Raw genomic sequence first — 12,928 nt, 5'->3', positions numbered from 1 at the left:
CCCCCGCCCGGGCCCCCCTGGTCCGGTGCAGGCTCTGCTACGCTCCGCCAGTCTGAGTGGAACCTGCCCCGGGCACCCAGCCCAGCCTGCTCCGCGTCAGCTCTTGTCCTGCCGTCGTCTGTCGCGCCGCGGCGGCGTGTCCTTCAGGCTGCATAGGCAGGTCGGTGCCCCCCCCCCCCTCTTTTCCCCCTCGTTCTTTCCCCTCGCCGACTCCAATGCCCAGAGGCACTGAAGTTTAGCGCCTGGTGCGCCTTGCAAAAATATAACACTCAATCACGGTAAAAAAAAAATGTGACGCAAAGTTAGAGTTCAAAATGTAATCTCAAATGTAAAGCACCCAGAACAATGTGTAACGCGTAAATAGTTTTTCATGTACTTGATTTAGTCAAGGGAAATGCGCTTGTTTTGAGAGCATTTGAATTGTGACAACTGAAAATTGCGATGAAATTTGTCTTAAAACAAAAGCGCATTACAAAGGAAATCATTCGCAATTACAATATGGCACCTAGGTTTATTGTTGGCAAGCAAGTAGGGAATGGGTCTCCTGCCGGTACACACCGAAACCACACACACACTTTTGCATGCGTGTTTTTTCTGTATGACTTCTTGCCGTCCTATTTCGTGTGAACTGACACTCGTGTCGGCAGTGGTCTGCACTTTACCGCGAAAACAAAGTTGCGGAACGGGTTGCTGCGCACCTCCTGCCCTGGCTGCCTCCGGTGTTGCCGCCCGGCCGGGGTGCGCTGTGCTCGGCTGTGCTGCGCGCGGGGATTAGCGCTCCCTGTTGTGGAATGTGACGTTGTTGGCCGGCCATTGTGTCCCCCGAGCTCATGCCGGACGTCTCTGATTGCAGGTGTTTGACGGCGCGCTCCTCATGTGACGACTGACCCGGCCGGCGTACCCCCTGCTGCCCCGCTGCAAGGTGAGAGAGGCGAGCTATGGTGGTGACGGGCGGGGGCGGGACTGAGCACACACTCGTGCACACCTCGTGCATACACTCGTGCACGCTCTCGGAGCAAGCGTCTGGAGAAGATGATGGGCACCTCTCACTCTCTCTCTCTTTGCCTCGCGCAAGCTCGCGCCGTTAGCGCCGGCGGACGACTGGTGGACGTCACACCCACGCCACGGCGCTGGCGGCGCCCACTCGCCGGGCCGGCCGGGCCTGGCCGGGCCTCGCGCAGGTACTGACTGGGTCAGCCAGGTAGGCCCGCCAGCCCGACAGGCAACCGCCAGGCTAGGGGAGGCGCCTACACTGACATTTCGCGTGGGAGCGAACGGCACGGCTGGATGTTTGGATGCATATTGTGGATTCTGGATGGAATTGATGGACGAAATCTGGATGTAATGGATGTGCTGGGTGAATGGATGTAATCTAGATGGAATGGATATGTTGGAGGGATGGATTGAATGGATTGAGTGGATTGAATGGATTAGATTACGTAGATGGATTAAATGGACGGAATAGATTGCATGGCTTTGATGGGATTGATGAATTGGATCGACTGGATGGATGGATGGAATGGAATAGAATGGAATAGATTAGATGGATTTGGATGGATTAGATGGACTGAATGGATTGAATGGATTGGAATGATTGGATGGGATGGATGGATGGATGGATGGATGGATGGATGGATGGATGGATGGATGGATGGATGGATGGATGGAAGACGGACCGCATGGACCGACGGATGGGAAACGAGGAAGAGTGGGGCGGGCGAGCGAGAGGGGCGGCTATTGAGGGCCGCGGCGGACGAGTCGACGTTGAATGAGTTGATTTGTCCCCGCTACTGTCGAGCAGTCCTACAGTCCTGTCTCGAGCCCTGCTGGTGGTGGGGAGGAGCCAGACGCCCGCAGGCAGGACGAGCCTGTGCAGGCACAGGCACCAGGCGGGTCTCTGCCGTCCCTACGAGCGCCCTGTGGGGCTTCCCCGAGCTTCCCTCGACGCGCGATAGGTTGGTAGTATATAGGGGCAGCCGTTGTTAGAGGCAGGGAGGTGAGAGGTGAAAAGGGGGGGGAGTGTACCCAAGTGCTTTTGGGTCGCTATTTGTCCAATTCGTCACCCGCCCGCTTCCTTTTGACACGGCCCTGAGCAGTACGCCGAGGAAGACGCTTGTTTGTATCGGTTATTCACTGCTTACACAAAGGTGGGACATTTCAAACACGGACTGCCTTTGTGGCCTTTGCAAATTCCGAAAATCCCTTGGTGGCGCAGTTTGTTTTCCATGCGCGGTTTTTCTTTTCGGTTAGCTAAGATTTAACAACTGAAGTTTGTGTAACCCGCGCGGGTCTGAAGTGAAGTGACACCCAGCAGGACTGTTGGGGCCCCTAATGGGCGCCGTCGGCCGGGTCGGGTCATTGGCTGCGATCACCGCGTCTCGTCTCGACGTAGAGCCGGTAAACGGCGGCCAACGGCGGCGCCTCACCGAACGGTAAGCGCGGCGGGGCGCGGCGGGGCGCGGCGGGGCGCGGCGGGGCGGGGTCAGGGGCCGGGCGAGCCCGTTGGTGGTGGGCCCACCAACTCCGACGGCCCCCTTGACACTGCGCTGTCGCTGGCCGTGGCCCGGCCGCCGACGGCCTGCGGGGCTCCCATTGTCGGGCCCCGCGCGCTGGAATCTCTCGAACTGGATGACTCCTCGCTGGGCTCTCTGCCGCTGCGGGGCAATGCCGGGGCCTACCGGACTCCCATGCTATTGTACGAGCCGGATGTCTCGCTCGCCACAGGGATGGGGATGGGGTTGGCTTCCCGCGGACGCGGTTGTATAGCTTTGCGTTTTCTCTGCCTGATCTACTTCGGGCGCTCGCTGTCACCGGACCGGCCGGCGGGCACTGTTTGTTTGGGTTTCCAACCCGCCCCCGCTGCTCGCTCGCCTCGGGCTCGGGGCTCGGATCCTGCTCGGGGGCCGGACTGCGCGCATTGCATACCAGCAGCATACACTTGACTCGCACTCTCCTTTATCTCATTCTCCGCATGCTCTGCTCCTATTTCTCTCTCTTCCTCTCTCTTTCTCTCTCCCTTCTTCTTCCGCTGATACGCCCCACTGAAGCTGCGGCTCGCTTGCCGCTCGCCGGACTCACTCTCCAAAGAGAGAACAAGACAGACGGGACGGGGGCGATCGAGCTATTTCCGAACTCTTGCTCGTCCTCTTGGTGGTTCTGCTGAGCGCAACGCGAGTGCGCGTGCACCGCTGCGAGCAGCCGCACCGGGGGAGAGGGGGGGGGGGCTGAGACTATGACCCCCCTATGGCCGCCCTTGCCGCTGCTGCCCTTGTTTCCACCCGGCCGCCCCCTTTGACTGCGCCCAGCTCCGCTCCCCTCGCTGACGCAACGCGGAGGGGAGGGCCCCATGGCATCATGGAGTCCCCTGGCGCCTCACGCCTCACGGCCGCCCCCCGCCCCTCCGCTGCCCGTGATCTCGTTTTTCCTCGTGATTCGCACGTACTTTCATATTCATGGGCACACCGCGGGCGTCGGGCGCGGCTCGGCTGCGCCATGAGCTGGCCCGCGAGTGTGGCGGTGGTGGGCGAGAAGGAGGTTGGCCAGGCCTGGGCGGGCCAGGGCGGGCCGCACCGGATGTACAAGTTAGTGCTGAAGATGGCCGGTGTGTAGTCACTCAGTGTGTGGCGTGGGAGAGCGCTCGACCGTGTGCATCTGGTGGCCGCCTGGTGGTGAGTACTTACTCGCGCTCACGGGCAGGACCACTGTCAGAAAAAAAGGAAAGAAATGAAACAGGGGGAAAAGGGCGTTCTTCAACTTCAAATAGGGGTTTTACGACTGCTTGTTGATAGCAAACTTAAAAGTGAACTTCCATTACACTTTCCGTCATTTCACATTTTTGGTCATTTCGTTATTTCCAATTAACTGGTGCGTGGAAGATCGAAGTGAGCGACCCCCATCTGTTTTATCAGTGGCGGGATGGGTCATGGGGCCGCTTCCTTGAGGCAGGGCAGTGCGGGCGTGGGTGGCGCTCGGCACGGCCAGACACGGGCTGCGGCGGTGCGGTGGCGGTGGGGCAGCGACTGGAGTGAGAACTAACTCCAGTGAGCAGCGCCACAGCGCGAGAGTGAGTTTAGTGGGCGTCTAGCGTCTACGCTGTACCGGGGTGTTACTGTGAATACGCAGAGGTGTTGCGGGTTTGTCTTCTCTACTCCCGTAAGGGGCCATGGCCCCTGCGGACATACTGGGTATGCAATCCCGCAACACTGCTGCGTGTTCACAGTTACACCCGGTACAGTTCGTAAAAGTTGGAGCCAATATGTGAGGTTCTTCCTCACGCCGCCCCTTGTGGTAGTTAAAATATGCAGCTGCAGCTTCCCCGAATCTCGTTTATGGGGCCCGCTCGCTCCTCGCGGGGCCAGCCGGCAGCCAGCCGTGCAGGGCAGGCCACCGGGTGGACACCGGCGCCCCGCGGCTGCCTACCTCTGGTCCTGGTGGCGCGCCGGGTCCGGGCCGGGGCCGGGGCGAGGTGTGGCCGGACGTGATAGCGACACGACACAGATAACGCTCGCGGCTCGGCCTCGCCGCGGCCGCGAGCCGCCAGCAGGCCGGTGTCAAGTGCATGAATCCGTGTGTCAATGACGGCCTCTGCGGGCCGCCGTTGAGTTGGGGCCCGCGCAGCAACTGGCGGGCTGTGCCCTATATCCCCCCCCCCCTTCCCGCCCCCCTTTCACACTGTACAGAAGAAACATTATTCAGCCTACAAAGTCAAATGTGTGCTGTACTTTTTAGTACAGAGCTCGTCCTCCGTCGCTCCCCGCAGTTGCTTTACATCGCGTGGCTTGCACCTTCAATCGAATGTCACTCTGCGCATTGAATAACAACGAAAATAACCAGAAAGTCCTCCCAGCTGGTCCGTATGTGCTCTGCTCTCCACATATGGGTGCCGCGCAGATTTACGACGAGTGCTCATTGCTCCGCCCTCGCCTCTCTCCATGATGGAGCCGTACAGCTGGTTTGGCTCCATGCTCTCCGGCGACTACGGCGGCGGCGCTCGCGTTGAAATGTCACAACTTCCGACGCAGATGTCATCCCCTCCGCGTGTGCGATTGGACGCGGACGGCTTTCAGGGTTGTGGCTGCTGTGGAAAATGAAGCGGGTGACGACGTCACGACGCACTTGGGCAACGGCGTGTTGTTTTTGATTCTCAACGCAGAGTTATGCGGGCGCGGCGGGGCGCGGCGGGGCGGGGCGGGGCGATCAACCCCGAGGGGCGGGGCGGGGCTGCGGGTGGTCCCCGCGGATGGCCCCTCTCAATGGGAATCAGGCCCGGCCTGCTATTCCCTTTCCCATGGATTGTTTCGGCGCTCGCCGCCGCATGGCTTTTCCTTTGCTCGCCTTTGCCTTGCCGCTCCTCCGCCGCACTACGTTCCACTTGCACCGCACTGCGCCAAATTTTCCCTTCATGCGGCCCCGCGGAGTGGGTGTCCGCTCGACTTGTGCGACTTGAATTTCCTTTTGATTTCCGTCCTGGAACGTTGGACGTCCTCGGGTGCAGAAAGGCGAACCTTCATTACCTTCAAGTGTTAGATAAGTGTAGATCGGTCTGGCTCAGCCTCCCGGGGTGGTCTGCGATCCGCCCCGCCCCGCCCCGCCCCTCCATTATGTACGGAAGCTGCCTTATTGCCTTTAGCAGCTTTCCAATAAGTACTCCTCTGCCGTGGCGTGGCGCTGCCGTAGTGCCCAAATAAATACCATTAACGCCCCGGAAAGCCCCGCCGTCTCTCACTTTCACCCATGACCCCCCAGTGTCTCCGCCCCGCCCCGCGCCTCACCGCGGCGGTGTGCTGTGTGCCGTCGGCGGCGGGGCGGGGCGGGGCGGGCTGCACAGTATTGAGGCCGCGCCGCCACCACGCGGTAGGGCTGCGCCCGCTGGGCCCGGCTGGGCCGGCCGGTGGCGGACGTTGCCCTTGAATCACACACAGGACGAGCGTTACGTCAGGTCCGGGAGAGGAGGGGAGGGAGGCCTTCGATGAGCAGCATGCTCGCCTTTCTCCTGTGGGATGCGACGAAATGGCTTTGTTAACTGCTTTTCCTTTTCCCCCTTCTCATCTTCGGGAGGAGGAACGCTCGGGAACGCCTCGGGCCTCTCCCCGCCCCGCCCCGTCGTCCCCCTGACTCGGGTCGACGCGGTTCCGGGTTACCTTTATTCTTGTTATTGTTTCCCCCAGGTGGCTGCGCTGGACGCTGGGTGGGGCGGTGATGCTACCGTGCCGTACCCCTCTCTCCGCTCCAGTTGCAGCCCCTCCCTCCTCTCCTGGAGTCCTGGAGGGCCTCCCCTCCAGCCCGCCCCGCCCGCGCGCTTCGTGTCATTAGCTCGATAGCGTCGCCCGGCGCTGGTCCGAGTTAGGCTGCGCGCGCTAGGGGGCCAAGGTGCTCGTTTCTCTCGCCGTGCTTTCTCCGTGGTCACGGCCCGGGCCGGCTGTGCCGGCTGTCGTGCCGCGCGGTGTGGGGTGAGGTAGGCCGCCGGAGAGGCGCTGCCGCCGCGCGGGCTGCCTATCCTGCAGCGCGCAGGCACCCGCCCTCCGCTGGGGCGAGAGACTTTACTATAGCTTCAAGCGTACAATGATTTTTCTGCATTTTCTTGGCTTTTCTTGATTGTTTTCCTTTCTTCTGATTTTGATTGATTCTCCCCCCCCCCTTTTTAAATTTGAGTGTGTGAACTGATTTTGGGGGGGAGGACAAGTGCCCCTCGGGGGAAGGTCCATGTGCCTGGAATAATTTTGCTGTTGTTGTGCTGCAGGTCGCTCTGCCGTGCCATGGAGTGGGCCATGCTGCCCTGTGCGGTGCTGCTGCTGCTACTCGCCCTGCCACCCGACCAGGCCGACGCCGCGCTGGAGGGGCCTCACATCTGCACTCGGCAGGCGCCATACAACCAGACTGTGAGGGTGTCGAAGCAAGTTCCAGTCCAGAGGAAGGTTTACTCGTGGTGCCTGAACATTCCACCTCGCTGTTCCAAGTACAAGCTGGAGCTCAAGACCCAGTATACAACCCAGGTACCAGCACCAGCTGAAGAAAATTGTCTTTATTTTCATTTTTCAATTGAGCTTGAACAGCATTGTTACACTATGTCTACTTTTCTTTGGCAGACTTTGTCTAAAACAAGACCTGTTGAGGAGTGTTGTGATGGGTATGTCCAAAGTGGAAACCGATGTGTTGCACATTGTGACGAGGTCTGCATTCATGGCAAGTGTGTGGAACCCAACAAATGCCAGTGTGAAGAAAATTTCGGTGGACCAACATGCAATCAAAGTACTATATCGTGAATGTACTTACAATGAATTCTTTTTTTGTGTTAACAGCTCTTTCTAATTTGTTGTATTGTTTTTGTTTGTTATCAAAGCTTGTCCAGACAATCGCTTTGGCCCTAACTGTGAGCACAGGTGTCAGTGTGTAAATCAAGCTATTTGTGATCCTTTTTCTGGAGAGTGCAATTGTAAACCTGGCTGGACAGGTCAGCATTGCTCTTTAGAATGCCCTCCTGGAAAATATGGACAAGATTGTGAAGAAAATTGCAAGTGTCAAAATGGGGGAACTTGTGATCACGTGTCAGGCGAGTGCCATTGTGCTCCAGGATGGATGGGACCTTTGTAAGTATTGCACTAATTTTTTTTTTCCTTTTTGCTGTAAAGTTTTCAAATTTATTAGGTTTTTTTTAAATCTAGGTGTGAGAATCAGTGCCCTGAAGGTAAACATGGAAATGAATGTGCTGCAGAGTGCAGGTGTCAAAATGGTGGAACATGTAACCCAACCTCAGGAAAGTGCTATTGCACTCCTGGATGGACGGTATGTTATTTTGTTTTTGATTTTCTTTTTCTTTATTTTGAAATATTTCACCTATTTCAAAGATGAAGTCATTTGACTTGTATTGAATTTTTTATAATTTTAAAATAGGGTGATGTCTGTGGAAACCGTTGTGGATTTGGTCTCTGGGGAGTGAATTGTTCTAAAGTTTGTGATTGCTACAATGGAGCACCTTGTCATCACATTAGTGGGGCATGTGAATGTCAAGCTGGATTCAGAGGGGACAAGGTACTTTATTATACATTTATATTACATATTTTCTTTTTGGGTATTGGGTATTGTAATTAAGAAATTTTTCTGTATTCTATTGCAGTGTCTTGATCGCTGTCCTGAGGGATACTATGGAGTGATGTGTGCCAAAAAATGTGACTGTAAGAATGGTGCATTATGCTCACCTGGGGATGGAACTTGCAAATGCAAGGAAGGCTGGAATGGTCCTGACTGCTCACAGCGAGCTTGTCCAGAATGGACTTTTGGAGCAAATTGCACAGGAAGCTGCAGTTGTGACATGAACAATACTGAGAGGTAACATATCACTGTTTGCTTGAGCCAATCATAATTTTTTTCCTCCCTTACACAATTGTACTATCTATTATTTTTTTCTTTCTAGTTGTGATCCACATACAGGTGCTTGCAATTGCAAGCCTGGCTGGGATGTACGTTCCTGTGCTCGCCCTTGCCCAATGCTCACTTATGGCTTAGGATGTAAGCAAAAGTGTGATTGTAAAAATAATGCTCTTTGTTCCTCTGTTGATGGCTCTTGCATCTGTGCTGCTGGTAAAGTTCCCCATTTTAAATTGTTTCTATATTTATTTTTAATAGTATTGATCCATGTTTAAGAATGGAATTTGTTATTCTGACAGGTTACCGGGGCAAAGATTGCAGCTTAGAATGCCCTCCTGGCACTTTTGGAGAGGACTGTGCTCAGAACTGTAACTGCAACGGTGCAAAATGTGATCATGAGACTGGACAGTGCTATTGCAATCCAGGTCAGTTTTGGATGAATCTAAGTAGTTTTTAAAGTGTGGTATAGTTCCTTTTTTTGTTGATTTTGATTTGTTGGGAATTTAACATTATTATAAGCCAATTTATTTCAGGTTGGGAAGGTATTGAATGTGAACGGCCATGTAATGGTACTTCATTTGGAAAAGACTGCAAAGAAAATTGTAAATGTGAGAATGGTGGTGTTTGTCATCCCATAAATGGTAAGTTGTTGTTAATAGCATCTAGTATATTTCTTTAGAATCTATCTTTTTTATATAAGTTTCTTTTCTTTTAGGCACCTGCACTTGTCCAGCAGGATTTGAAGGAGAATTTTGTGAGCGAAAATGTGAGGAGGGCCGTTATGGTATTGGCTGTCGTTTAGAATGTGACTGTGACCCGCACAATACTATAGGTTGTGATCTTAAAACAGGACAGTGCCATTGCAAACGTAATTGGAGGGGTATGTAGGGATTCCTTATTTAAAAGATTAATTTTATGCACCTATCAATAAATCACTAAGGTATTGTTGTTATTTGCTGACTGAATTTGTTATCTTTTTTTGTAGGGATGAGGTGTGCGACTGAATGCAAAGAAGGATATTTTGGCCCAGATTGTAGTAATGAGTGTGATTGTGCAAATAATAGTACCTGTGATGCTGTCAGTGGGGCGTGTATCTGTGCAAGGGGCTGGCAAGGTGATCGCTGCAGTATTCCTTGTAACCCAGGCCGATATGGCATTGGCTGTAAAGAAGAATGCCCTCACTGGGCATATGGTATGTAACTTATTATTACCTATAATGTGTGATATCTGTTTTCGGGGAAAATAAAGAAAAACACCCTAATAAATTTGGAGCATTCTTGCTCTTCAACTATTAAATTTAATATTCTGTATGTGTTAGGTGTCAATGGTGAACCTGCTTGCAATCATATTACTGGAGAATACCATTGTAAACCTGGTTTCCAAGGATTGAACTGTGAAATTCCATGTTCAGAGTATACTTATGGTCAAGATTGCAAAGAACAATGTAGTTGTAAGAAGACTACAAGGTGCCACTATGTGACAGGTAAGAGAAACTGAGAGCTAGATCCACTGAATTAAGTATTTCATCTACATTTATAGTCATAATTAGAAAGGACATTCTTTTGTCTTATTTAGGAGAGTGTCAATGCCTGCCTGGATGGACAGGCGATAAATGTGAGCGCCCATGCCGTCCTGGCTTCTTTGGCTTGCACTGCAGTCAGACCTGTAAGTGTCAAAACGGTGGGCACTGTCGAAGCAATGATGGTTTTTGCCACTGTAAGCCTGGTTGGACAGGTCCAAAATGCTATGAAGGTAAGTTTTACATTATTAAATTATTTACAGTGTTATTTCATTGTACTGTTATCCTTATATTATTATTTTTGTAGCTTGTCCGGATGGTTTGTATGGCACCAATTGTATGGAGGTGTGTGAATGTGAAAATGATGAGAAGTTTGACTGCCATCCCATTAAGGGCTGTGTCTGCCGCAAAGGTCTCTCGGGTAAGGAAATAACCTCTTTTAATATTGAGACTTGAATGTTGTTTTTTTCTGATGTGCCTTATCTTTTTAAATTCTATTCCATGATTCCAGGTAAAAGTTGTGAGCTTGGTGATATAGAAGTTTCTGGACGATTACAAGGTGATGTTGAAGGGAAGGCGCAAACTAGTAACGCTGGCATGGTTGCTGGAGTCATTCTTGCAGTTTTACTTTCCTGTGGCGTTGTGGGCTTCATATTATTGTATTACCGTCGTCGGGTCAAGAGTCTGAAAACAGAGTTGGCCCAAGTGCACTATCATGCAGATCCCGGAGTTTCCCCTGGTAAGTACTGTGAATGATATCTCTATAACTTGTCTTGATCATTTTTGGCTAGTCAGTGCAAGCATGGCTGATTTAAAATCTTTGCGCTTTTAAACAGACCGTCACCACTTTGACAATCCAGCCTATTCATACACAGGAAGGGTTGCTGCCAATGGCTCTGCTGTTGGTGTTGGATCTGATGAGGGGTCACTCTTGCCCCTTAACAATATGCACAAGAAAATTCATAATAATCTTGGCAGCAAAAATAATCTCAATATTGAAAGGCAGAGAGCTGGTTGTAGCACTGAAGATGATGATGACTTATGCTCAAAGGGTGAGCACTTAGTGTCCTGTCAAGCCTGTCAGTAGTAGTTTTAAAGTTAAAAGTAAACGTGTTTTTGTTTGTTTTTCTTTTAGGTGCATATGGGCTACAGTTCGAGCATCCTATCTCTGCAAAGAATTGGGGAGCAGATCTTGGTAATCCTAATTTAAATATGTATCAATCAGTAGATGACAAAGCCATGGAACATGTTTATGACGAAATCAAGCAAGCCAAGGGTAAAGAAGCAGGTAAATAAAGTTGTGCAGTAATTAACTGCATGTTGGTGCTGTGCCATGTTCTATTTACCATAATTGAATTTTATCTATCTATGTTTAGAAATGGAGTATGATCATTTGGATTATAGTAGGCCTGCAACTTCATGGAAACCTCACTACCACCAGCTTTTGGACAAAGGAAGCATTTCAGGGGCTGGCTCTTCCAGTGCTGCAAGTACAGCAAGCACAGCAATACTTAACATACCAAATACAGAGGTGGAGCCTAGCAGTAGTAGCAACTGCAGCAACAGTAGCAGCAGCAGCACGAGCTCAAGTGGGAGTGAAGATGTAGCCAAGAAAATGATTTGATCCTCATACTCTCTTTTTGTATCTTAACTTTAAATGAACATTCCGCTCTGCGAGGGCTCCTTTTCTCTTACTGAGTAGGAATTAAGGTGGATCTGCAATATATGCATATATGCATTTTCTCGTGAGATGGTACATTTTGACTGATTTCAGGGGCAACTAAATGAAGCACAGTTCCTCTAAGGAACTCTCTCAGAAATATTTCTGATGTTGTCCGTGGGCTCATGAGACTAGTCACTTGCTTGATTTTAATTTTCCATCCTTTTGTGTGCAAACACTATTTTAAAGTTTTACCACTGACCAGAACCTTTTTTTAATTTTGACCATCCAATGAATTAAAGGAGAGATCATCTTCGAGGTCCTGAACATGTTTAAAACTCTTTATTTCCCTTTCATTTGTGACTTGTTTAGAAGACCGTTACGGAGTTCTTTTGTGATATACCAACATTTCTTAGTCTGTAGTTTTAATGACTCTTACTTTTTGAGATTTCTGCTGTTTCTACCAGTCTACTTTTATGAAGTGCTGAACCATTTTGAATGAAATAAGACGAGCAATCAATTATAATTATTTTGTACATATTCTATTTATTTTTTGTATATATTGTCATTGTCATTTTAGTTTAAAAACAAAATCCTTTTTATTACTGTTTTTCTATAACTAAGAATTATATTAATATTACAAATATTTTGTGTGTTCATGTACAGTACACTTGTATCATTGTAATTTTTGAGTGCAGAAGTATTGCTTTTATTGTGTATCATGTGTTCATTGTGTGTCAGGGCAAAGGTCTTCCTTCCTATTGCACACCTATTGAAGTGATTTCTATTGGATGTAATGGAATGCTTTGAGAAATTGAGTTTTCAGCATGTGGAAACATGCAAATTTTAAACTGCATAGAAGCTAGGAATCGTGGGTTGATATTTTCAATGAAAATTTTATGTTCTGTAATTTTCTTAATCCGAATGAAATTTAACACAACTAAACAGTAATAGCACTTCTATTTGCTGTTCTCATTTATTTAGAGCATGTGTTTGAGATGTATCAAGTATTCTAGCGTCAATCAACGAATCATTGCATCAATTTGATATTGCTTAACATTTATTTGTTAATTTGTCAGATGTTGTGCCAACTTTAGGTACCATAATTTGTTAAAAATTTGTCTGATTTCATTTTATGAGTTTTACATAAATTTAGACAAATATTCCAACATATGTTTTGTGTGTTGTTTAATTGGCAATCTCTTTATTGTCTATGAGGAGCTGTGTGTAAAGAAACAGACTGAATTCTTTTGTAGATAGATGGCCCTCTGTGAATTATGTATTGTGACATTGTGACTGTGATGGAAATAAATATATTTTAATTCATACCATTGAGCACTCTATGTGCATTAATTTTATCTGGACACAACTTAAGCTGAATCTCT

At 50.0% G+C, this 12,928-nt stretch overlaps 1 protein-coding gene and 1 long non-coding RNA gene across 4 annotated transcripts in view; one reads left to right on the top strand and one right to left on the bottom strand.

Moving 5' to 3' along the window:
• The window catches only part of LOC113215303 (uncharacterized), a 5,720-nt gene extending 4,863 nt beyond the window's left edge, over positions 1-857 (bottom strand). The window contains exon 1 of the long non-coding RNA XR_008012048.1: positions 699-857. This is a non-coding gene — a long non-coding RNA (uncharacterized LOC113215303). The remainder of the gene's footprint in view (positions 1-698) is intronic.
• Positions 1-12,871, top strand: part of LOC113217015 (protein draper) — a 27,675-nt gene extending 14,804 nt beyond the window's left edge. Inside the window, exons 2-20 of one of the 3 annotated variants that reach the window (XM_026437062.2) lie at positions 854-922; positions 6,740-6,992; positions 7,086-7,248; positions 7,340-7,586; positions 7,662-7,782; positions 7,891-8,028; positions 8,114-8,325; positions 8,411-8,577; positions 8,664-8,789; positions 8,898-9,005; positions 9,080-9,244; positions 9,350-9,556; positions 9,683-9,847; positions 9,940-10,116; positions 10,191-10,304; positions 10,395-10,622; positions 10,759-10,935; positions 11,019-11,171; positions 11,260-12,871. In XM_026437062.2, the coding sequence (XP_026292847.1) occupies positions 6,756-6,992; positions 7,086-7,248; positions 7,340-7,586; positions 7,662-7,782; positions 7,891-8,028; positions 8,114-8,325; positions 8,411-8,577; positions 8,664-8,789; positions 8,898-9,005; positions 9,080-9,244; positions 9,350-9,556; positions 9,683-9,847; positions 9,940-10,116; positions 10,191-10,304; positions 10,395-10,622; positions 10,759-10,935; positions 11,019-11,171; positions 11,260-11,507 (3,153 nt within the window). In that variant the 5' untranslated portion in view covers positions 854-922; positions 6,740-6,755 and the 3' untranslated portion in view covers positions 11,508-12,871. Of the gene's footprint in view, positions 1-853; positions 923-6,739; positions 6,993-7,085; positions 7,249-7,339; positions 7,587-7,661; positions 7,783-7,890; positions 8,029-8,113; positions 8,326-8,410; positions 8,578-8,663; positions 8,790-8,897; positions 9,006-9,079; positions 9,245-9,349; positions 9,557-9,682; positions 9,848-9,939; positions 10,117-10,190; positions 10,305-10,394; positions 10,623-10,719; positions 10,936-11,018; positions 11,172-11,259 lie in introns of all 3 variants that reach the window. The other 2 variants (XM_026436889.2, XM_026437006.2) reach the window with 2 other exon arrangements.
• Positions 12,872-12,928: the final 57 nt, after the last annotated feature.

The sequence above is a fragment of the Frankliniella occidentalis genome, unplaced genomic scaffold (assembly GCF_000697945.3).
Source record: "Frankliniella occidentalis isolate FOCC.00 unplaced genomic scaffold, Focc_3.1 Scaffold401, whole genome shotgun sequence".
NCBI lineage: Eukaryota > Metazoa > Arthropoda > Insecta > Thysanoptera > Thripidae > Frankliniella > Frankliniella occidentalis.
Note: the sequence above shows the minus strand (reverse complement) of the source record. Positions and strands in the feature narration are given on the sequence as shown.